Here is a 22,278-nt window from a genome sequence, read left to right on the forward strand (position 1 = left end):
CGATCTCTCTTTAATTCTGTGTTTTTTAAAGAGGAACACATTCCCATACAGTATGTCCTTTTTTAAATGCACAATAAGTTCCTCTTTAACAAAGTTAGCTAGCACAGCATGGCAGTTAGAGACAGAGGAGTTTGGCATGGCTATGAAGATAAAAGGGCATTGTGTATGTATTTGCTATCAAAACAAGCCAAATGGATTTTAAAACAAACCTTTATTTGCCTGCATTCAGCTATATTGTAATGCTAATGATACTCTTGTATTCTTACCTGTGTGTTCTCATGAGAGCTGTGGGAGTATTTGTTTAAGTATACTGTATGTGTGCTGTTACACATGCAGAAAGCTCTCCATTGTTTGCAGTTTAACCCCCTGGCAGCGTGTTGATGAGGTCTGATGCCTCATTCTCAGCAGTGCGCTCTCCAGCTGAGAGCAGGCTCTATGCTGTTGCTATCGCTAGTGCTCTAGGGTACGAACCTTACCATGTCCTCTAACAAGTTTCTAATTGTCCAATGCTCTTATTTTTCCATTTTTGTAATTTTTCTAATTGTGTCAAATTTTATACAAACAGGCAACAAAGGCAGAAGTATGTGTAGTAGCAGTTACTTTACAGTAGGGGGCAATCTTTCCCTACATAAACTTTCATGAATGTTAACTGTTCAGTATTCGTATTGGAAAGTTCATACATGAAATAAACACATTTTCATTGTAATTTTACCTGATTAACTGATTGAATTATGGCTTTGAGTTCGTTTTCCCTCTAGGCACTGTACTGTGACAGGCTTGGCCAGAACCACTGATCAAACATGCTGTGGAAACTCTGTTCCACCCTGCGGAGTTCCCCTCCAGGAAAGACTTTTTCTCTGCTCTGAGTAAACACACACGCCCACCTTTCCCAGCACACCGGCCAACTGTGCACTCCTGGGGAGATGCAGCCAGAGTCACTGCTTAATAAATGATGCAGTGGCATTGTGCTGTTTTAGATTCGTGCAGACAAACCTGCTATGTTATGAATATAATAAAAGATTGGAAAGTGAGTGTTTGCAGTGTGGGTGTGTGGGGCAGTACCCCCCTCCCTCCGTGTGCTCCTGTTGTCTGTGAATGCCCCCCTCTCAGTTCCCCCTCACCGCACACAGCTCCTCCCTCCCCTCAGACAGGGCGGGCCCTGGGGGCTCTCTTTTCTGCAGGTAAGGTCATTCCATTACACCACCTCACTCTGTCACTCACAGCCACAGTGAGGATTGCTGCTTAGCTGGGTGTGACCCTAGAGACTTTCAAACAAAGAGCGTTACTTCGCCTCTGTGCGTGTGTGTGCGTATACGCTGCTGTGTGCCAGGTGTGTATGCGTGTGAGCTGCTTGAAGAGATCAGCGTGAGCCGGCAGCCCAGAAGCAGACCCTTCTCTCTCCTGCAGGTGACAGAGGGAAAGGTGAGCGTGGAGCAGGGTGGGAGTTGCGTGGACCCTGGGAACTGCAGCAGTGAAGGCGGGTTCAGCCGGGTTTAAAGTCTCCTCTCTATCTCACCTGAGTAAGTGTGCTCCTCCTTGCCGTCGGAAGCCTACAGAATTTAAGCTGGAAACAACTGTCTAACACGTGGAGAGATTTGTGGTTTACTGGAGGAGAAATGAACTTTTCAGGAAAGGGGAAAAACCAGAGGTGAAGAAGGTGAGTAGACATGGCTCAGGCAGTAAGAGCAGTCGTTTGGCAGTCGGAGGGTTGCCGGTTCGATCCCCTGCCCGGGCTGTGTCGAAGTGTCCCTGAGCAAGACACCTAACCCCGAAATGCTCCTGACGAGCTGGTCAGCGCCTTGCATGGCAGCCAATCGCCGTCGGTGTGTGAGTGTGTGTATGAATGGGTGAATGAGAAGCATCAATTGTACAGTGCTTTGGATAAAGGTGCTGTATAAATGCCTACCATTTAGACGGGACTCTGCCAAGTCAGTGTCTCTGTAACTACTCTCCTCTTATGGATGGGGAGAATAATGGAAGTACTGTGTGGCCTTTTTCATTGACATTCTTTCAGCTGGTCAGTAATACATCTGGCTTTTTTGAAAAATATTTCTAAAATACTTACCTTTCTTGAGCCAGCAGCTTATTAAAGCTTAATCACTTTGTGATCTATGTACAACATCTCTCTTCCAAATGCCTTACTAGTGTTTTCTGTGTAAAATCCAACTAAAAAAATAAGTAATTAGACTTCAGTGCCAAAGTGCTGTAAAAGCTCATATTCCCTTCCAGAGGTAGGTCCAGATCCCCATGGATACTAACCCACCGCGCCTAGCAAACACAAGCTCTCTTGGATGACTGACCAAGCTGGATTTGAATTGAGCCGTGACATTCAAATCATGTTTGCTTTGCTTTGCTCTTTGTTTTCTTCTGTAATTTAGTGGGCTGTGTTTGTTCAGATATTGCAAGGTATCCTGGTACTGTTTAACAGGGAATTTGAAAGGTGCCCCCAGGCAGATAGTGTCTGTTTAAATCCTGTTAAAGCAACATGAGTAGGATGTCTGATGGGCCCAAGTGCTTCAGAGCAGGCTAACTTTACATGGCTGTTTCTAATCGGTCAGATAAGTTATTACATTTAGCTCATTCATTTGTATTCCTGCCCTCTTTCCTGTCATACATCTGGGAATGTCTGTGAATGTTGAACCTGGGAACTGTTTGTCTCCGGTTATTGTAATGGAAGATGCCATTATCCATGGGCGTATTGGAGGGAACAGCTGGTGGTGGCAGAGGGGACGTGTTATAGACACAGTGATCACTTTATTAGGCGGGCCTGTACACCAGCTTGTTAATGTAAATATTTAATCAGCCAATCATGTGGCAGCAACTAAATGCATACAAGCATGCAGGCATGGTCAAGAGGTTCAGATGTTTTTCAAACCAAATGTCAGAATGGGGAAGAAGTGACTTTGACTGTGTAATGACTGTTGGTGCCAGACAGGGTGGTTTGAGTATCTCAGAAACTGCCGATCTCCTGGGATTTTCATGCACAACAGTCTCTCGAGCAGGCGTGTCAAACTCCAGTCCTGGAGGGCCGCAGTGTCTGCTGGTTTTTATGGTTTCCTTTCAATCAGCAGCCAATTAAGGCCTTTAACAAGGTGCGTGGACAAGGTGCGTGGAAAAACCAGCAAACACTGTTGACACTCCTGCTCTAGAGAATGGTGCGAAAAACTAAAAACATTCAGTGAGCAGCAGTTCTGCTCTCTCATTAACAAAGAGAGAGGTCAGAGTAGAAGGGCCAGACTGGTCAAAGCTGACTGGAAGGTGACACTAATGCAAATAACCACACATTACAACAATGGTATTACATTACATCACAGGCATTTAGCATATACTCTTATCCATAGTGACGTACAATGAAGTGCAAATCAAACCCAAGGACAAGTAATGATGAGGACCCTAGAGGAAAGTACAGTTTTGAGCATGATCACATAGATACAACTTGAACCCTTGAAGAGTACATCAACTTACCAACCAGCATACCATGGTCGGTAGCTAGAATACCCCGAGTACTACAATAATGGTATGTAGAAGAGCATCTCTGAACACACAATGTGTCAAACCTCTTAAGTGATTGCCTACAGCAGCAGAAGACCGATAAGTAAAAAAATTTAAAGTATAATAAATACGTAATAAAGTGCTCACTAAGTGTACATCAGGAATGTTACAGAATGAGCTGTCGCAAGATCCACACCTTGTGATTGATCTCTATCTCTAAGCTCTCTCCGAGCGAGCCAACTGTGCTTTACACCTGACCTGTGACGGAGAAGATAACCGTTGACGTAAACACTCCTCTGTAACTATGATATTAGAGTGGAGATTGAGAGACGTGTTGTAAGGACCTGCTTCAGAGCCATCATAATAACATAATGGGAGAGGCAGGCTTGTGATATGTACAGAGATAAATATATCCTCATTTTTATGGTCAGATGTTCATGTACAGTGTGCTGCCAAGTAGAACAGGAGTTTTAACCTAGTAGACAGAGCAGAAATGCCCATTAACAGGCTCATTCTTCTGATCTACATGGGATTATGTATAAACATTCACCGAGAACGCTGACCCTCTCCTGGTTCCTGCACACTACAATGCAAGCTGGTGGCCTTGCTTTCCTGATTTGTCTTTTCTTTGCCTGATTATGTTTCTTTGCTTTATCTTTTTTTACAAATACACTATAATTTATTTTGGAATTCATGCTCAATTGTCCTGTTTTTATATTATCATGTGAATAATCTTTGTGACAGTACCTCGAGAGAGTACACATTGAATTGAATTATCAAATTTTTTGGGAATAATAGCATCGTCCTGGCTTTTCTGGTCATTCCTTTGAGCTGGAGCCATGAGCCAGGCGTGGCTGTTTTTGTTCAAATTGATGGAGCAGTTCTGTGCAGTGATTCAGGGATGATCGAGTTTCACTGGGCGAGAGAGGCCTTGTTTCATTGGGCGAGAGACGGCTTATTTCACAGGAAGAGAGAGGCCTTGAGCTCTGGCTTGTTCTTACCTGCTCAGGTGGAGACCCGCCCTCATTCTCATCCTGGGGCTAAGAGAGAGGGTCTCACGCTGCTGAAAGGTGGTCAGACAGTACATTTACATTTTTACATTTTTGTCATTTGGCAGATGCTTTTAATCCAAAGCGACTTACAAGTGCATAGGTTCTACCATAAGTCAAAGCATCACATCCAGAACTAGGAAAACACACATGGAATGCTGTTCTAAACATAGTCGTCATCATAAGTGCACTTTTTTTCTTTTTTTTCTTTTTTTGGGGGGGTTAGACAAGGATAGGGATATCAGAAAGGAGGGGCGGGGGAAATCAAGAGTGAGGACTAAGGTAGAGTTTGAAAAGGTGGGTTTTGAGTCTGCGTCGAAATAGGGGGAGGGATTCTGCGGTCCTGACAGTGGTAGGCAAGTCATTCCACCACTGAGGAACCAGAACGGAAAACAGGCGTGAACGTGCAGCTCGACCACCAGGTGCACGTAGAGAGGGAACCATAAGGCGACCAGAGCTGGCAGACCGGAGTGGTCTAGCTGGGGAGTAGGGAGTGATCAAGGATTACAGTACAGTACAGTACAGTACAGTTAGCATTAATCCCCCTGCCAACAGACAAACTATACTACAGCTGTAAACTGTGTACTCACTCTGTACTTGCCTTACTGTGTACTGTATAGATGTCTGTGATCAGAACATTAATCATTGTCTTCGGGCTGTGATGGAAACTTTGACCATGTTAGGGTCATTGCTGGTTCTCCTCAGTGGCATAACCAATTCTGCATTATATTTATTGTGAAGTATGGGAACTGGATTGTGCAATGTTGGTTCTGTGACCACTGTGACCACTGTGACCACTGTGACCACTCATCCTCCAGATGACAAGAGCCATAAAAACCAGTCACATCATCCATGATAAAATCACTAGTTTGATGTCTAGGGCATACCTTCTGTAATTCAACCAATCACTGTGTACATTGATGAGGAGCTGCAATGTTAAAAATATTTATGATATTTATGCGTACAGAGAAACCAGTATGTAGTAATGTAGTTTGTATAGAGCATCAATCCTGGGTACCTGCTCATCAGCAACCGGCTCTCCCTGAATGGAGGGTTGGCCTGTAGCTGTCTCACAAAGAGAGGGAAGCTGTTATAGAGCTGCTCAGAGCTCTGACCCAGTTGTGTTCTGTTCCAGGCTCAGGATGTTTCAGACGATCAGCGAATGCTTCTGGTGGGACCGGATTTGGCTCCCCCCCAATCTGACCTGGTCCGACCTAGAAGACGGACATGGGCGGGTCTACGCCAAAGCATCACACCTCTACGTCACCGTGCCATACGCCATGGCCTTTCTCATAATCAGATACCTGTTTGAGAGGTAAGCTATCCCTGCCTTTCAATGTGTTATATAACCGAAAGATGCCTGTATTCAGTTCTACGTTTCATAAGAGCAATGAGAAGAACAGACGGCAGAGGGATTATGAAGGGTAAAGTTTTCTGATAGCTTCACTTCATTATATTAGATAAAATCAGGCTCCTGATTTTTGATGAATCCAACATGGTGATGGAAGCCCATCCCTGACGGATCTTCTTTCCTGCAGGTTGATTGCCACACCCCTGGCAGCCTGCTTTGGGATCCGGGAAAGTGTTCGACACAGAGCTGCGGACAGCGTTATCTTAGAGAGACACTACCTCTCTTTCTCCAAAACCCCCGCACAGGTACTGCCCCCATTCAGCTCAACCACCAGTACACCACCCTGCCCTGGTGAACCACAGTGTCACTGTAGATATGACTTTTTATGTCCTGATTAAAACACCATCAAACGTCTTCTCCTCATTTTAACACGATTGAGCATCTATCACCCTTAATTTTAATGCAGTTTGACATCAATGGTGAATCTTTTAAAGATTTCCTTTCAGTATTATAGCCATCCATTGGCATTATATACTGTATGCTGATAGTCTTCATTTATAGATATGTTGAAAGTCTAAAGAACACAACATTATCTATTCTCTGTTCACTTTCCTGAAACACCAGGTGTACATGGTACATGAGTGGGTCTATGTTTATGAGTGTGTGTTTGCGTGTGTGTGTGCAGATGATACATTTTGCAACCACTGCTTATCTGAGTATTCTCTCACAGTTGGAAATTGACGGGCTGACAAAAAAATGTGGCTGGTCCAGGAGACAGGTTGAGCGCTGGTTTCGCCAAAGACGGAATCAGGACAGACCAGGAATTCTGAAAAAGTTCAAGGAAGCCAGGTAAATTATGTTATTCCTGGGGCAAGAAATATGGAATTGTGTTTCTTATTAAATGAACATTTTAAAATATTATTATTTAGTTTAATGAAACCTGTTGCTATCTGTCAGAGTTACATATTGCTGCGGTTGTGGCTGTATGGTTACCTCCACTAGATCACTAGGCTATTCCTCCCAACAGCTTTGAAGATACATTTACATTACATTTTTTAGTTTAGCACTTTTTATTCATCATTACAAAACAATTGTAAATGTCAAAAGTTGATATTTGAAAGAGGGTGAGGGTGCTCCCCATATAACTGTAAAAAGTAGCATGCTACCTAGCTTCATTATCATAAGCTAAACAGCTGGCTAACAACACACAGTTACCTTTTACATCCACTAATAGGAGATAATGAAAGACTGGGCAGTTAGCAAATGTTACACTTCCCATCAGCTTTTATGTACATCTCTGATTGCAATAGATGTTGTGATATTTATTAAGCTTTGAAAATGTAGTAATTAAAGTTATTGTTGTTGTTAGACTGTGTGACTTATATATTGTGGAAGGAGTAAATTCACACCATTATAAAGGTACTGAATGGCATTATCTCTGTGCAGTTGGAGATTCATCTTCTATCTGTTGGCGTGCATTGGAGGGCTGATAGCGTTGTATGATGTGAGTATCCAGCTGTGCATTTTCATTCCACAGTCACTGAAGGATCTCTTAGCTGAAACATCTCACTCGACACACAAGAGCCCTGCCTACACACATAATGGTCAGACCATTGAGCCAAAATGGCTGAAAATACAATTATTATTAAATAGCATTTGGTTTACATACATATATAGTTATAATCTTATGTAAGTATATTCTCTCATGGCCGTGGACAGAGTGCAGTCTTGTCTTATTCCTGAGGGCAGGACTAGTTTTCCCTGCTGGATTCATGCATGAACACGTCCTCAGAGGCCCACAGAGAGCCCACAGTCCAAAACCTCCATTCAGACCTACATTGCCCATAAATATGACAAATATTTTTTGCATTTGTCTAAATATGTGCATTAAAACAATGCAAATTGCAACATTCCTGCTTAATACTCTTTTCTATTTATTTTTCATGTTAAATTTGTTAAAATTGTGTATTTCATATAGATTCTGTATATCACTAATATAATAAGAAATAAATAATTTAAAATGTATTTAAAGTACACAGCGTATATATTTGCCATATGTACTGCATCAGTCATTGAAAATACACTCTTAAAATGTGTCTTTAAAATGATGTTCTTTTGTATGGTAGTGTATGAGATGAGATGGGTAAGAGTATAGATTGATTTTTCTGTGGATATGGCTATTTTCATGACACAATGTGAGTTCTGATTGGTTGACTGCACAAACTAGCTGTGCTCCCAGCTAAGAGAGAGAATCACGCTCTCATTCAGGGTCATAGGCTCCGTCCTGGTGTGCGTGTGAAGAGAGAGATAGAGAGAGCCAGGCCAGGCAGAGGACAAAAGGAGGCGTTCAGATGTATAATGGTAACAAAGATAAGTCTACTATCACTATGCCTGTGGCTGACATTCTCATCCCTCTATCTCTTTGTTCAGAAGCCATGGTTTTACGACACTCGAGAAGTGTGGGTGGGGTTTCCAAAGCAGGTATGTACATTCACCACAAGAGCAGGTTTAGCTTCCAGCCAGACCTCCCTCTTTGCCTCATACTGTATATGGCACAGAAATATAAACCTTCTCGTCATATTCCGCCTTTGACACATTTTCATTTGCACTTTTATGGATACTACTCTATTGTGTTTCCTGCTGCCCATATATGGCCAGTGAATGCTTGAGTAACACGCATTTATGATGCCTGTCATAAATATCCCTGCCGACTATCCCTCACTGTGGCGCAAAGTCCCAGCCTTTAGTTAAAGGTAAACACAAGCGCGTGGGGAGATCAGGGGTGAATCCAAGTTTAAAGGAAGTAGAGATGGATTCTGCTGCGGCTAAAGGTGGCAATCCTACAAACTGTGATGTTAGGCACACACCAGGATGATATGAGACCTCTAATAAAAAACACACGCACACACTCACATAAAATAAAATTAAGTATAGGCTCAGGAATGAAGCTCCAGTGTGCTGTGCTATTGTGTATGTACTATGATGGAGGATAATGGTCTTTCTGTGTCTGTGTTCAGCTGTGCTATGTTTCTGACTGTGTTCAACTGTACTCTGTCTCTGACTGTGTTCAGCTATGTTATGTCTCTGACTGTGTTCAGCTGTACTGTGTCTCTGACTGTGTTCAGCTGTACTGTGTCTCTGACTGTGTTCAACTGTACTGTGTCTCTGACTGTGTTCAGCTGTGCTATGTTTCTGACTGTGTTCAACTTTAGTGTCTCTGACTGTGTTCAGCTGTGCTATGTTTCTGACTGTGTTCAGCTGTGCTATGTTTCTGACTGTGTTCAACTGTACTGTGTCTCTGACTGTGTTTAGCTGTGCTTTGTCACTGACTGTGTCTGATACTGATCTCCTGTTGGTTGTACCTGTGCAGTCGATGCTGGCCTCCCAGTACTGGTACTACATCATAGAGATGAGCTTCTACTGGTCGCTGCTGTTCAGCGTTGCATCTGATGTCAAAAGAAAGGCGAGTGCCACTCTCCAGTCCTGAGAAAACAACCATAAACATGACAATATCTGTAACACAGACATTAAGAGACAAGCACAAATGAAATTAGGTTTTACGATCATCGCAATTACACATTATACTGTAATGTTAAATGTGTAAGCATCTGGTATCTAGGAAGGGCAATGCATACAAGCTGATTGCAGTTCTGCTGTATAATTTCGTACATTCACATTTGCAGGACTTTAAAGAACAGATTATCCACCATTTGGCCACCTTGACTCTCCTGGCCTTCTCCTGGTGTGCTAACTACATTCGCATTGGGACCATGGTGATGCTGGTCCACGACATCTCCGATGTCTTGCTGGAGGTAATTCCTGCTGGTGCTATTCCCGCTGCAAATTCCACACCTAGAGTCAACTCTAGACCTTTCATTAGCTGTCATATGTGTTAAATCAGAGATGCACAGTTGGCCAAGAAACAGCTGAGCAGCCAATTGTCCCATGATTTTTGCTCCCCTAAAATGGGGGGACCACATAATGGAGAAAGCTGTAATTCCTACATGGGTCACCCGATATGAATGTGAGTACCATCATATTAAAGCTGACTGTCTGAACTTATCCTCATATTCATAGTTTTATTTCAAATCCATTGTGCTGGAGTACAGAGCCAAAGACAGGCTAATTAAAAGTGAAACATAAGTGTGTATTAATTGTAATACTATTTTTCTTTTTCCCTAGTCTGGAAAGTTATTCAACTATGCCAAGTGGGAGAGAACTTGTGACGTCATCTTTGTCGTGTTTGCTCTGGTGTTCATGGTTACCAGACTGATCATCTATCCTTTCTGGTAAAAATCTGATTGTCATTACTCTATATTATTTTATGTGACATTTGTGCATATGTCCGTTCATGCATGCTTTTGTTTTTGTATTTTATCATGTTCCAAGTGTTTGTGTTGGTTGCTGTTGGAGGGTTGTTTGTTTGCACATTTACAGTATGGAAGAACCTCAGAGATATAAACCCTTTGGGGTTCAATTGTATAATTTATAAGAATTAATCAATCTTCCTAATTATCAAAAAAGCCTCAAGTGGGATCCCATTAGAGCATTCATTTTTCTCTGTTGTTTTGGAATGATGCTGCATAATAAAATGCAGCTTAGATAATAACAATGTAATAACTTACATTACATTTGCTTTCTGAAAAAGGAAAACATTAGCTCATACAAGACAAACAAATTGAAATATTGCATAATGTATGTGAGGATTGTAGAGAAACTTGAAACTACTGAACTAGGAAAGAACTAGATAGAGAGATACGTGAACCTGACAGTTCAAAGCAAGTCAAGGATGATACTGGCCATGTCATAACTGACACAACATCAGTGAAGGAACATTTACGTGGGAGCAGCAAGCTGTTGATGAGCAGATGGTGTCATGGTATGCAGCTCAAGCTAAACTGCTTCAAGCTGCGTTATTGAATAAATGCACTGGTCAATGTGTCACATTAAGACACCAACTACCGAACATGAGAGGCCGCTGTTGTTTTTGTTTCATTATACTGTTCCCTTCTTACAATCCTGTTGATTTTAGATGTACCCATCTAGTTATCGAGGGACGTAAAAAAATGATATATCTGCTTCGGTTCCTATCAAGGATAATAAAATATTTTTTATTATCTCTGGTTCATATTTGATTGACTTGTGAGTCTGTAACTCTTTGATTCATATCTCTGAGATTTTTCTGTATTTTGCATTCTGCCAGGATTCTTTTTGGTTTATTTTGTGTTACCTAATGAAGACTGTTCAGAAGTGGTTGTGATCTGTGCGTGTGTGTGTGTGTGTGTCCGTGTGTGTGTGTGTGTGTGTGTGTGTGTATTTCAGGCTGATCCACTGCGCATGGGTGTATCCCCTCCTGGATTTCCCTCCTTTCTTTGGATACTACTTCTTCAACCTGATGATGATGGTCCTGCAGCTCCTGCACCTGTTCTGGGCCTACCTGATCCTGCGCATGGTCAAAAAGTTCATCTTTGGCAACGTGAGTCCAACTCTAGTCCGGGTTCTAAGACAGAGAAAACCGCATTGGCCTCAACAGTAGCTAAAATTACAGCGGTACATTCTGGCCCACAAATGACATTAAAAAAATTTTTTCATTCTGCCACTATGTGACATTTGGGAATTTTCTAAACTGGTTTAGTAACTGAAATAGCATACTGCGTATGAATGCCAAGGTTGGCTGTGAGCCACTTTGCAGGTGAAGAGTGCAGGATGTCAGATTACACATCGGTGAGGTAAGGTGCGGCCTGAAGACAGTGCCCTATGTAGATAAGGTTGTTCCACCTATGGGAGCCTTGGAGTGGGGTCGCTCTGGCAATGAGAGCGGTGAGGGAGGAGGTACTCCTCCACTGGGTGACTGCAGCGCCCTCTGGTGGATTCCAAGGTCTCTGCTGCCTATAAATGTTCTCTGTGTGCAGGCATGTGCTTTCGCTTGTGTCAGCTGCTTGTTTTATGTAAACCCTAATAATGATTGCATAGAAAAAGACATCACTATCAATGGTTCTCAGGCATTTCATCCCGTATTTTTGAGGATATACTTATACAAATACCTTATTGCAGTCTAAATATGGGCTCAGAGCTGATTAATGTTTGTTTTTATTTCTCAGTAAAAGAAAATGAAAATGAATCTGGCTAATGTCTGTATGCCCCTGCCTCCACAGATGAAGGGTGATGACAGAAGTGACCACGAGGAAGAGGAGGACGAGATGAGCGTGGAGGAGGAAGAGGTTCATCTGAAAGTGAGGAACGGCTCAGGAGCTGGAGGTGTTCACAGGGATGACTGATGCCCCCTGCAGACGGGGGGACTAACTGCACAAACCCACAGGCACACATTACACATGAATTACACACACAACTCATAACTAACACTATGCTTCAACTCAAGATGTGGAACTAAGATAAATTATCTGAAATGGTTTTCCTTGAACACACACACGCGCGTGCACACACACACAGACACACACATGCACAAACACACACACAAAACACAAACAAATTTTTGTCAGCTGGAAAAACCTGATCTGCCAGTTCCATAATACTGAGGTCACCCTTTCCCTGGGCTGGTCTGTTTCCTGCTCTGGTAAACTCTCCACGTTTTCGGAATTCATCTTTCCACAAAACACTCTTAAAACAAGCCCTTGACCATGAACACTTGACCTCACACACTGGGATTCGAGAGTGTGGGGGAACTGAAGGGGACGTGGCCTGAGCTCCAGGAGGAGTTAGTGAGAAGGAGAGTGAGCGATGGATCCTCCCTGACGAACCGCTCCCAGCCTCCGTTCTACAGCAGGCTCCGGGCACGCTGCCACACATCTCAGACCTCCTTAAGGACGGGAGAAACTCCGGCCCAGTGCATCACAGAGCTTTACGCTGACTCAGCATAAAGACTGCAGGTGGGACAGGAGTTATACACAGAGCAGAATCTTCAGCTGGATTCCTTTGTGGAGACGTTTAAATCATTACATCAGCACGTGGCCTTGGTCCAGACATTGGGGGAATCCTCAGGGTCTGATCTTACGGGCTGATGGCTGGCTGACAGCGTGAACTCAATGTTTTACTTTACCATGTTCTGGAATGAGGAAGCAATGTGTCTGGGTTGTTCATGTTGATAAAATCAACACGTCTCCAGTATTGACTGTCTTTATATCTGGTTGTTAGGTGATAGTTAATGATGTCATTGTGACTGCTAATGACTGCAGTGATAGGTTAATGTTTTCCCAAAATATAATATTATTTTGGCCACAAAACATTTCACATGGTCCGTATTTTAAATACTCATAGAGAGCCACAGAGCCACCAGAATTTCATTCTCTGCACATAAATGCTTAGATGGAACTAAATGAATATAAAGTGTGTATGAAACAGGCCATCATGTATTGACATTAAAACTGAGACCTATATTAATTACAGAGGTTAAAACTGAAGGGAGAGACCATAGGTGTCCATATAGTTCAGGAAAATTAACAGTCTGTGCGGAATTCACTTGTATGATTAAGCACATTTGTGTGAATTCTTACAGGTATGAATATTTTATGTTTTGGAGGTTTAAAAAAGACCACGTGTGACTATCTGACCATATTATGGGAGAATGAATACGGTGAAAAGTGAAATTTCAAAAGAAACATACCTATCCAAGACCTTAAAATAAGTCATAAAAAATAAATGCTTGATTGTTTTGTTGAGATTGTACAATAAACCATATTAATTGAAGGTCTGAATACGCATTTTCATCACAGTCTGATAACCTATTAACCTAATAACCTATTTAGGCACAGTGTATAATTACTTTAGTGGAGGTCTGCTCTATTTAATTCAAACATTTATGAATGAAATAGGCAAACTGATGCTGTTAAGGAATTAATCTTTTTAAAAATGTTTTCAGAGCTGTGTTCCGGGCAGTGTCTCCAAATGCCATGTCTCCTGAACACTATTTCTCACCACGCGCTGTCTCCTGAGAAGTCTCTTTGTTTTCCTTATTACTACAACTGCTGACAATCGAGCCATTATGACTGTTCTGGAGTTCCGATTCTTTCCTGGACAAAAAGCATGGCGAGCCACGGGCTGGAATGCCCCATGGTACGTTCTTTCCCTCAGTGACGCTTGGAAGGCAGCAGGTTCGGCTCAGCCAACCACAGATTGTGTACATCCTACTTCACAGGCAGCTTGTCTTTAATGTATTTTTATGAAATCTGTCTGTTTTGTTGTTACTGAGCTAGTTTTCGAAACCCGTCGCGATTTAGTTCTACAAGCAGCTGCCTTCCAGGCATCACTCAGTGAAAGTAACTTGGGCGGTGGAATGTGACTCAAAGATTGTGCTGTTTGCTTGTGCTGCCACTAGATGACACTATATACCATATTGTAATTTTGAATGCCATTATTTTCTTGCGGTGGTAGTTTATGTCGTCCTTTAACCCCATTTATTTATAACCGCCATATGAAGAGCCACAAAGTAAATTTGCAATGTACAGCAAATGCCGCGTGAGAGTATTAAACCAGCCGCAATGAAGTCAGCTTCAGCTACGCTATACGGCTCCTCTCACAGACTGTTACCACTATGCTCTGCTTCTCACACAAAGGGTAAAGAGGGAATGTCATCTGTTTGTAATTAACTCCATTCATATTACAGCCTACCGCCAAACTCACAGGCGTCATGTTTTACTCTTCCGTTTCCAAAAACATCTCACCGTTATAGTTTACCTCACTAAATAATTGCAGTTAGTTTAGACCCAGTTAAATATTTAAACATGCCACTGAATCCACATGTAGTAAGAATAAAAAAACAACAGAAAACTTTCCATTTCGAATCTGTAAAATTAGCTGCTTACTTGAAATGATGAGACTCAGGACTTCTGACCTGGCACTATTTATTTCACACTGTGCACTTTGGGAGCCACTGGAGCAGTGGAATCAGCAGTAATACTGTGCATCAGTGACTGTATTTACACCATGGCAAAGCAGGGCTGCTTTAAAATCCCTATTGGCACTGTCCACCGTTGATGCAGAGTTACACTTGTGAGATGGAGAATTGCTTTCTTGCCAACATGCACATGATTAACCTGACGTATTTACTGCACATTCAACCACGACATAACGCATCCTGATTGAGAGCACGGGGAAGGTGAGAGCAGAGGGTGCCATTAAGTGAACTGTGTGCATGTGTAAAATATACTGTACATGTGTGAAAATGTGAATGTAAATCTGTACTAGCTAGAAGTGTGTCTAGAACATAGACAAATGTGTAATTTCTGTTGCTTGCTAACTGAAAGTGTAGTTTCTGCTCACCATCATCATGAAGAGACCTGGTTGGCCTATTTTTATTTATTTATTATCTTTTATTTGTCTTTTTTCTTGATTTATTTTGCCCCTTTGAAGTAAAATTTTGGGACAAATTACGTACAATAGATGACCAATTTAACAGGCAGTTCCAATCAGACTGAAAAAAACTGTGCTATATATAGAACTTGAGATATCAAACGCCAAAACTTTCTTGACAGTCCCTCATTTAATTGATTCATCCTAATTAAGGAGGGCTTAATTATCTCTGGGGTATCTGAGGCAATTCTCATGCGTTCTGAACCATTAACTTGATTGAATAGGTAAAGGCCTAGGGCTGTACTACCCCTAACACTGGAAATACCAGCAGCCAGCAGAAAAGCATGCTGTGACATTTCTCTAAATGTCTGTGTAATTTTTGTTCTTGTGTTCTGATGCTGCAGCGTATACATTTTTAATTATACAATTAAAAAACTTATCTGACTGATAATCTACATTTCGCCTTTGATGCATTTTATTAATTACCTAGCTATATTAAACATAGTGGACTTATGAAAACGCAAATGGCCTGTCAACCATGTATGAACTAGCAAAAAACGGATAACAGAAATCGAACTATTATTGCCGACCTCCAGGTTGTAGCACGCCACCTAGTGTCAATTCGTTAGGCTGCAGCAAAACCACATGTAGCCTACAGTTAACACACCGCTGTGATTGATGGTAAAGCTATTGAATCCAGATCCAGAGATTCGTTTTCGTGCTGTACTTTAAACCAATCGCACTGGACGAGAGGTGGCCCTAACCCCAGACTGTTGTGTTTTAATTACTGGTTTAGTTTGGCTGCAGTAGTGTTTTAATTTGCGAACTTATTTTAGAACTTCGTCAGGGTCCCACTGTCAGTGCATTCAGTGGTACACTGAAGCCGTACATCGGAGTCTTCTTTACTATGACTGACAGCTATATTTTCCAAGTAATATTGTCTGTTGTTATTTTAAGCGCCAGACCGAATGCTACGACGGGTAAGAAGCCGTAAGCTTACTTTGTAACTGCAGAATTGTAATGACTTCAGCTGTATTTTCATGTGTCACTTTGTCATACATTAAATACAGTTTCCACACAAGTTTCACAACCGTATTAGTGATAGTTGTGCGCCTGATTACGGCTAACAAGACCACATGATTACTTTAGTAGGCTATATCGCATGTAGTGTGGTAATCTAAATACGATCAAATTAGACCCTACAAGAATGCAAGTGAACAGTGTTTTTTACTTTTTCCTTTTAATTAGCGAACAATGGGGACGAAGCGGAAATGGTTGTCCCGCTGGCGTTATCCGGGAGCGAGTTTTACCTCCTTCAGGACGCGTCTGGGCGAAGTTGGAACAGACGCAGACAGCGCACCGCCGCCGAGTCGGAAATCATTCAGTCTGACAAGGACAACTTGTTTCTTTTGTTGCCGGCTTTCGGCAAGGAGCTGTATTTGCATGTCAAAAGAGATGCCAGATTTCTTTCTAAACGTTTTGTCATCGAAGAAAAGAATGAAGGAGGTATCTCACGGCTTGGTCATATTTCTGATGACCAGCTCTGTTTCTACACCGGGAAAGTGCTCAATCACACAAACTCTCTTGCATCACTCAGCACTTGTGGTGGTGGCCTGGTAAGATATGCATTTTCCCACTTTGCACAATAATCCTTGCGACTGTGCACGTTGAAAAGCGGGAAAGTAAATCAGTTTTGTGCCGAAGGTTTTTTAGCAGAATATTTTGAGCAGCTTTTTTCCAGATTGAGTGCCACCTATTTGTTGTGTGCCACCCTTGTAGTCTGTTCTGCCGCTGTCAAAATGCATATTTTCTTTGAGCCATTCGAAGCATAATTTTCTAGGTATATAGTTGTACTGTTAAAAATCTGAGTATGGTTTTGGTAGTAGTTTGATTAATAATGTACTAAGTTGTGCAGGTATGAAAGGGCTTCTTTAGGACCTTTAGTTTTGATCTCTTCCAGTTTCACCTAGTAAAGGGTTTCACATCTGTCCAGAAGAGGGCAGTCTGTTTAGTCTCTGTCCAGAAGAAGCAGTCTGTTTCAGCTCTGTTCAATAGAGGGCAGTCTGTTTCAGCTCTGTCCACTAGAGGCAGTCTGTTTCAGCTCTGTCCACTAGAGGCAGTCTGTTTTAGCTCTGTCCACTAGAGGCAGTCTGTTTCAGCTCTGTCCAATAGAGGGCGGTCTGTTTCAGCTCTGTCCAATAGAAGGCCGTCTGTTTCAGCTCTGTGCACTAGAGGCAGTCTGTTTCAGCTCTGTCCACTAGAGGCAGTTTGTTTCAGGGCTGTCCAGTAGAGGGCGATCTGTTGCATCTCTGCCCAGTCGAGGGTAATCTGCTGTTCCACAGAGGACAGAGTCATGTCTCTTCTGCGCCTCTCATCAATGATCTGTGTGGTCCTGGATGTGGTCCAGTCCTGGGTGTGAGTGTGGGGGTGTAGTGGCAGATGTAGTGTCTGCTGACTGGCTGTATGTTTGGCTGCTGTTGCCGTTGTTTAGATTTGGGAGGCAGGTTCTTGGATGTACTCTGTTCAGGGGAAAACCATTGCTCTCACTTTAGGCAGTTTTTCCTGACCAGGGTCCTATGTGGCACTAGGACCCCTTGGTAACAGGCCTTATCTTTACACTCAAACAACAGCTGGCCAGATGACATGTTATACTGCTCACTTGAGAGCACTGTATTAGTATCTTACAGCAGATTCAACAGCATCACTATATGGTTGACATTCCAGCTCCGACCAGAGGGAAAAGAGGCCAAAACACGTGATTCATTAGTTTTGCTGTTTGAACGGGAATCCTTACATTCCCTTTACTGTGGTGCGCACATTCAGTGTCTACACAGGCTATGGAATGGGAAGAGATATACCATGTGTGTTGCAGCTGAGATTAAACTGCTGTTCACAAATCATGAAAGCTTTTGTGTTGATTTTGTTTCAGTGCCAAAATACTTAGTATTTTGTCACAATTTGTAAAATTTGTCACAATTCGCCATCCCGACTAACACAAAACATTCTCAAAATATTGCTGCCATGTTATAACATTGACAAAACATTTCAGTGACACATATATTGTCTTAGCCTGGCTACAATTATGGTTCTTTGCCAGTCTTGTAAATCTGTAGAAAATAAAGTAATGACTTTCTTGTGTGAGTGGTTTTATTGAATTGTGCGAATGCATGTGTGTATGTTTTTTCTTGAGTTGTCAGCATAGTTCTGGAGGTTTGTCTGTATGTGTGTGTGTGTGTGTGTGTGTGTGCGCGTGCACTGCACATGTATTTACGGGTATCTTCTGAGCTGTTTATTTCAGTACTGGGGCAGTTATGTGCATGAGACTCATGGTTGGTGTGTTTGGTGCTCAGACAGGCCTGGTAACAGCAGGAAATGACAGCATGTTCATCGAACCTGTGGGGGACGGGCAACTCTTCTTCTCTGGCGTGGAGCATAGGGTGGTCCGGCAGAGACAACACCCCAAACCCAGCCCTCCTGCCTTACGGACACACCCCAAACACTGCCAACCTGTGCCAGGTAATCACACATTCAACATCAACAATCCTTCTATTCACATTCTTACAGGTTTCCTTCAGGTACTGTGTGTGTGCAGGCACACTGAAATGCAGTGACACTGCAGTGAGCCTTATGGGTTATTCATGGCTTTGGTTCTCTCCATTTGTTGTTTCTGTGGCTCTTTGTCATCCCCTGGGGTGTATTAGCATGCAGGAGGAGCAGGCCTCATAGATAATCTGTCAGCACAATATTCCTAGGTGTTGCTGTTCCTTGCTGTTTGATGTGTATCGGGCAGAGTGCTGCCCTCCTGCTGAATCTCAGTTTGAGAACAGCAGTGAGAGGGGCCCAGGCTGCTTGTGCCCCTCTCTCCTCTCCTGAGACTTCACATATTTTGGGGCCCTGGGGAGCTATGGAACTATGGGTCCAAAATCAGACAGGAAGTACCATTGATCATTGTTGGTCTAATTTCTGAAAGAAATGTTGACATTTTAAGTTTGCAACTGCCAGGATTGCCTTTTGAGGCATCTGAAGGCTGTTATCAGTTCAGACTTTAATATGACATCTGTTTACACCTGTAGCCTCTAAGTCTTAGCCCCCTGACAAATTTGATTAGAAAAATTATATTGAACAGATACTGAATACTGAATGCATTTTTAAATTAAGGATGCAGAATAGATGTTTTCTCTTACAATAGCATATTTAATGTATCATTTTAGAGAGAGCGCACAATCCACATTGTGTTCCCTACTTTCGGCCTTAAAGCAGAAAGAAACCCCATCCATCCATCCATTATCTTAACCCACTTATCCTGAACAGGGTCGCAGGGGGGCTGGAGCCTATCCCAGCATACATTGGGTGAAAGGCAGGAATACACCCTGGACAGGTCGCCACTCCATCGCAGGGCACACGTACCATTCACTCACACACTCATACCCACGGGCAATTTAGACTCTCCAATCAGCCTAACCTGCATGTCTTTGGACTGTGGGAGGAAACCGGGGTACCCGGAGGAAACCCACACGAACACGTGGACAACATGCAAACTCCACACAGAGAGGCCCAGGACCTCCTTGCTGTGAGGCGGCAGTGCTACCCACTGCACAGAAAGAAACCCCCACAAGCAAAATTGATTGTTAGAAGTATTGGTCTTTCTCTCTCTCTGTCTTTACAAACCTCAATGTACTCTATTCAGTGACACCTCCTGCTACCTCTCAGCGTTCGATCAATAAGGCCATTTCAGAGATGTGGAAAAAGTTGACTACACCATTAAATATGGTGTAATCCTCTTGGGAAAAAGACTCAAGTGCGCTGTATGTATGTTTGGAGTATGGGGGTTAGTACAGGCTGTGTGGCATAGCTGACTTACTCATCTGCGGGTCAGAAAATGAGCTGTGTTGAGTGAAAGAGGCCGGTGTTCGGCCATATTAAGCCGAATCTTGCAGGGTTCCAGCTGTACAGACCCAGGGGCTTCCTGGTGCTCTTTTATGACATTTAAGCCACTATCACAAACCACAGCAGCTTCTGTCTCATATTTTATTCATCACAGTCAGGTGTTTACTGAAGCAGGTGAGGTTTAATGCTCATCCTGATGCTAATGAGCTAATTACTTTAGCTTTCACACCTGTGTGTGTATTTTATGCTGAAGCAGACCAACTGAGACTGTGAAAGGGTCATTTAAGCACTAGCTGTTGCTCGTTCAGGGTTCTGCTGCGAGTGTAGTTTAGATTCAGAGTTGGATCCCTGGCAGCGGGTGTGAGTATTTGTGCTGTCTGAGAAAGGAGCAGAGCAGGCCCATAATGTGAGTCAGGGCCCTGCCACGGCCAGCTTCACGAATGACCTGGAATGTGGAAAATGTTGAACCGACCTTAAGTACAACACAGACCATTTCCAGGCTCAGCACGTTGCTGCTTTGGCTTCTTTCAGTCCTGCTCCTCACGCACTCTGCTCTTGGTTACTCAGCTTTATCTGAGCACGGCACGCGAACCCTTTCACCGCCCTGAGACACACCAAACCTGCAACCGGGACCGCAGACATTGTTTGTCAGAAATGTGGTTTGCATGGAATTGCACACCATTGTGGTTCTTCCAGAAACACTCCATATCAAAAAATAAAATAAAGAAATAATAATAATAATAATATTTCTGATTTTTCCATTTTTCTCCCAATTTGGTGGCCAATTGTACCCTATCTAATCCAATTAGTGTTAGCTGGGGGATACACCGCTCACACCTCGTCCCTTACACCTTCTTCAAACCGTCTCGTCTCATGCTCGTGACCTTGATTCCGAGGCGCCCGGGGTGCTGTTGTGCGCGGCGATCCGCTAACCCTGCCAAGTCCCTCCCACTGGAGCAGCGAGCCAATTATGCCGCTCCACGAGAGCCGGCCAAACTTGCCTTTTTGGCAGGACTGTGAATCGAACCCTAGTCCTCAGTGTGCACACTCCATATCTGAGGCTCAAAGATACACACTATCGGGAATTACTGCTGCATTAAGAAGCATTGGGATAGGGCAGGGGTGGGGCAGGGATGGGGCAGGCCAGGGTGTGAGCCGCTATGGGCATCAGAAATCGGCTTCCTGTCTCTGTCACAGGAAGGAGGAAGCGAGAGGTCCAGAACAGCAGCGTTCCGCTGAGCGGGGACTTCACCCTGGAGACGGTGGTGGTGGTTGACGCGGACATGGTGCAGTACCACGGTGCACGGCCTGTACAGAGGTTCATCCTCACCGTCATGAACATGGTGAGTTCACCGTGCCGCGCCCAGAGCTTGTTTATTGAACCGGGTCGGCACCCATGGCACCTTCCTCAGATACAAAACGACATATCCTGTTTACAGTGGCTGAGACGTGTGAGGTTTTCTTGGGTCATGGAGGGAGTCGTTAGGCTCCGGTGCAGTCTGAATGATTCCTTTTACAGTTTTGCGGTAATGATCCACACCATGTATTAGGATTTATTCAGAGCTGGGGCTATGAGGTTCTTTTTGATAAACTTCCACATACTTTATGGGTATCACTAGCATTTTGGGAGGGGTTGAACCTGTAGCTACACCCCTCCCCCCCTTCTACATCTTGGATACATCCATCCACTATCCATCCATCCATTATCTTAACCCGCTTATCCTGAACAGGGTCGCAGGGAGGCTGGAGCCTATCCCAGCATACATTGGGCGAAAGGCAGGAATACACCCTGGACAGGTCGCCAGTCCATCGCAGGGCACACACACCATTCACTCACACACTCATACCTATGGGCGATTTAGACTCTCCAATCAGCCTAACCTGCATGTCTTTGGACTGTGGGAGGAAACCGGAGTACCCGGAGGAAACCCACGCAGACACGGGGAGAACATGCAAACTCCGCAGAGAGGCCCCCCCGGCCGACGGGGATTCGAATCCAGGGCCACCTTGCTGTGAGGCGGCAGTGCTACCCACTGCACCATCTGTGCCGCCCTATCTTGGATACATGATACAAATTTGTTACAATCTCTGGTCAGATGAATGTATGTTCTCTTTCTGTCATATGTTTGGTCATTAATTGTCTGATCTGATCCTGGAGCTCTGCTTGCCATTGGATTGGCTATTGGATGTACA

At 43.4% G+C, this 22,278-nt stretch overlaps 2 protein-coding genes across 4 annotated transcripts in view; both read left to right on the top strand.

Annotated features, from left to right (window-relative positions):
• Window positions 1-1,214: 1,214 nt before the first annotated feature.
• On the top strand, window positions 1,215-13,596 carry LOC133111496 (ceramide synthase 2-like). Its single transcript, XM_061221907.1, has 11 exons — window positions 1,215-1,520; window positions 5,677-5,856; window positions 6,080-6,197; window positions 6,623-6,741; window positions 7,339-7,396; window positions 8,323-8,373; window positions 9,263-9,355; window positions 9,576-9,704; window positions 10,075-10,181; window positions 11,215-11,368; window positions 12,048-13,596. The coding sequence occupies exons 2-11, from the start codon at window positions 5,684-5,686 to the stop codon at window positions 12,168-12,170; spliced, it is 1,125 nt and encodes a 374-aa protein (XP_061077891.1). The 5' UTR covers window positions 1,215-1,520; window positions 5,677-5,683; the 3' UTR covers window positions 12,171-13,596.
• A 2,421-nt stretch (window positions 13,597-16,017) lies between these two features.
• The window catches only part of LOC133111495 (A disintegrin and metalloproteinase with thrombospondin motifs 17-like), a 22,432-nt gene continuing 16,171 nt past the window's right edge, over window positions 16,018-22,278 (top strand). The window contains exons 1-4 of one of the 3 annotated variants that reach the window (XM_061221903.1): window positions 16,018-16,178; window positions 16,447-16,814; window positions 18,549-18,714; window positions 21,283-21,428. In XM_061221903.1, coding sequence (XP_061077887.1) covers window positions 16,106-16,178; window positions 16,447-16,814; window positions 18,549-18,714; window positions 21,283-21,428 — 753 coding nt within the window. In that variant the 5' untranslated portion in view covers window positions 16,018-16,105. Of the gene's footprint in view, window positions 16,179-16,446; window positions 16,815-18,548; window positions 18,715-21,282; window positions 21,429-22,278 lie in introns of those variants that run through there. The other 2 variants (XM_061221904.1, XM_061221906.1) reach the window with 2 other exon arrangements.

The sequence above is a fragment of the Conger conger genome, chromosome 15, assembly GCF_963514075.1.
Source record: "Conger conger chromosome 15, fConCon1.1, whole genome shotgun sequence".
In the NCBI taxonomy this organism is placed as follows: Eukaryota; Metazoa; Chordata; class Actinopteri; order Anguilliformes; family Congridae; genus Conger; species Conger conger.

What these genes read in the sequence shown, in the direction of transcription:
- LOC133111496 (XM_061221907.1), top strand. Translation starts at nt 5,684, where the DNA reads ATGTTTCAGACGATCAGCGAATGCTTCTGGTGGGACCGGATTTGGCTC. An exon ending in GGCTGATAGCGTTGTATGAT is followed by an intron (nt 7,397 to 8,322) that starts GTGAGTATCCAG and finishes CTCTTTGTTCAG; the next exon opens with AAGCCATGGTTTTACGACAC. An exon ending in AAAAGTTCATCTTTGGCAAC is followed by an intron (nt 11,369 to 12,047) that starts GTGAGTCCAACT and finishes CTGCCTCCACAG; the next exon opens with ATGAAGGGTGATGACAGAAG.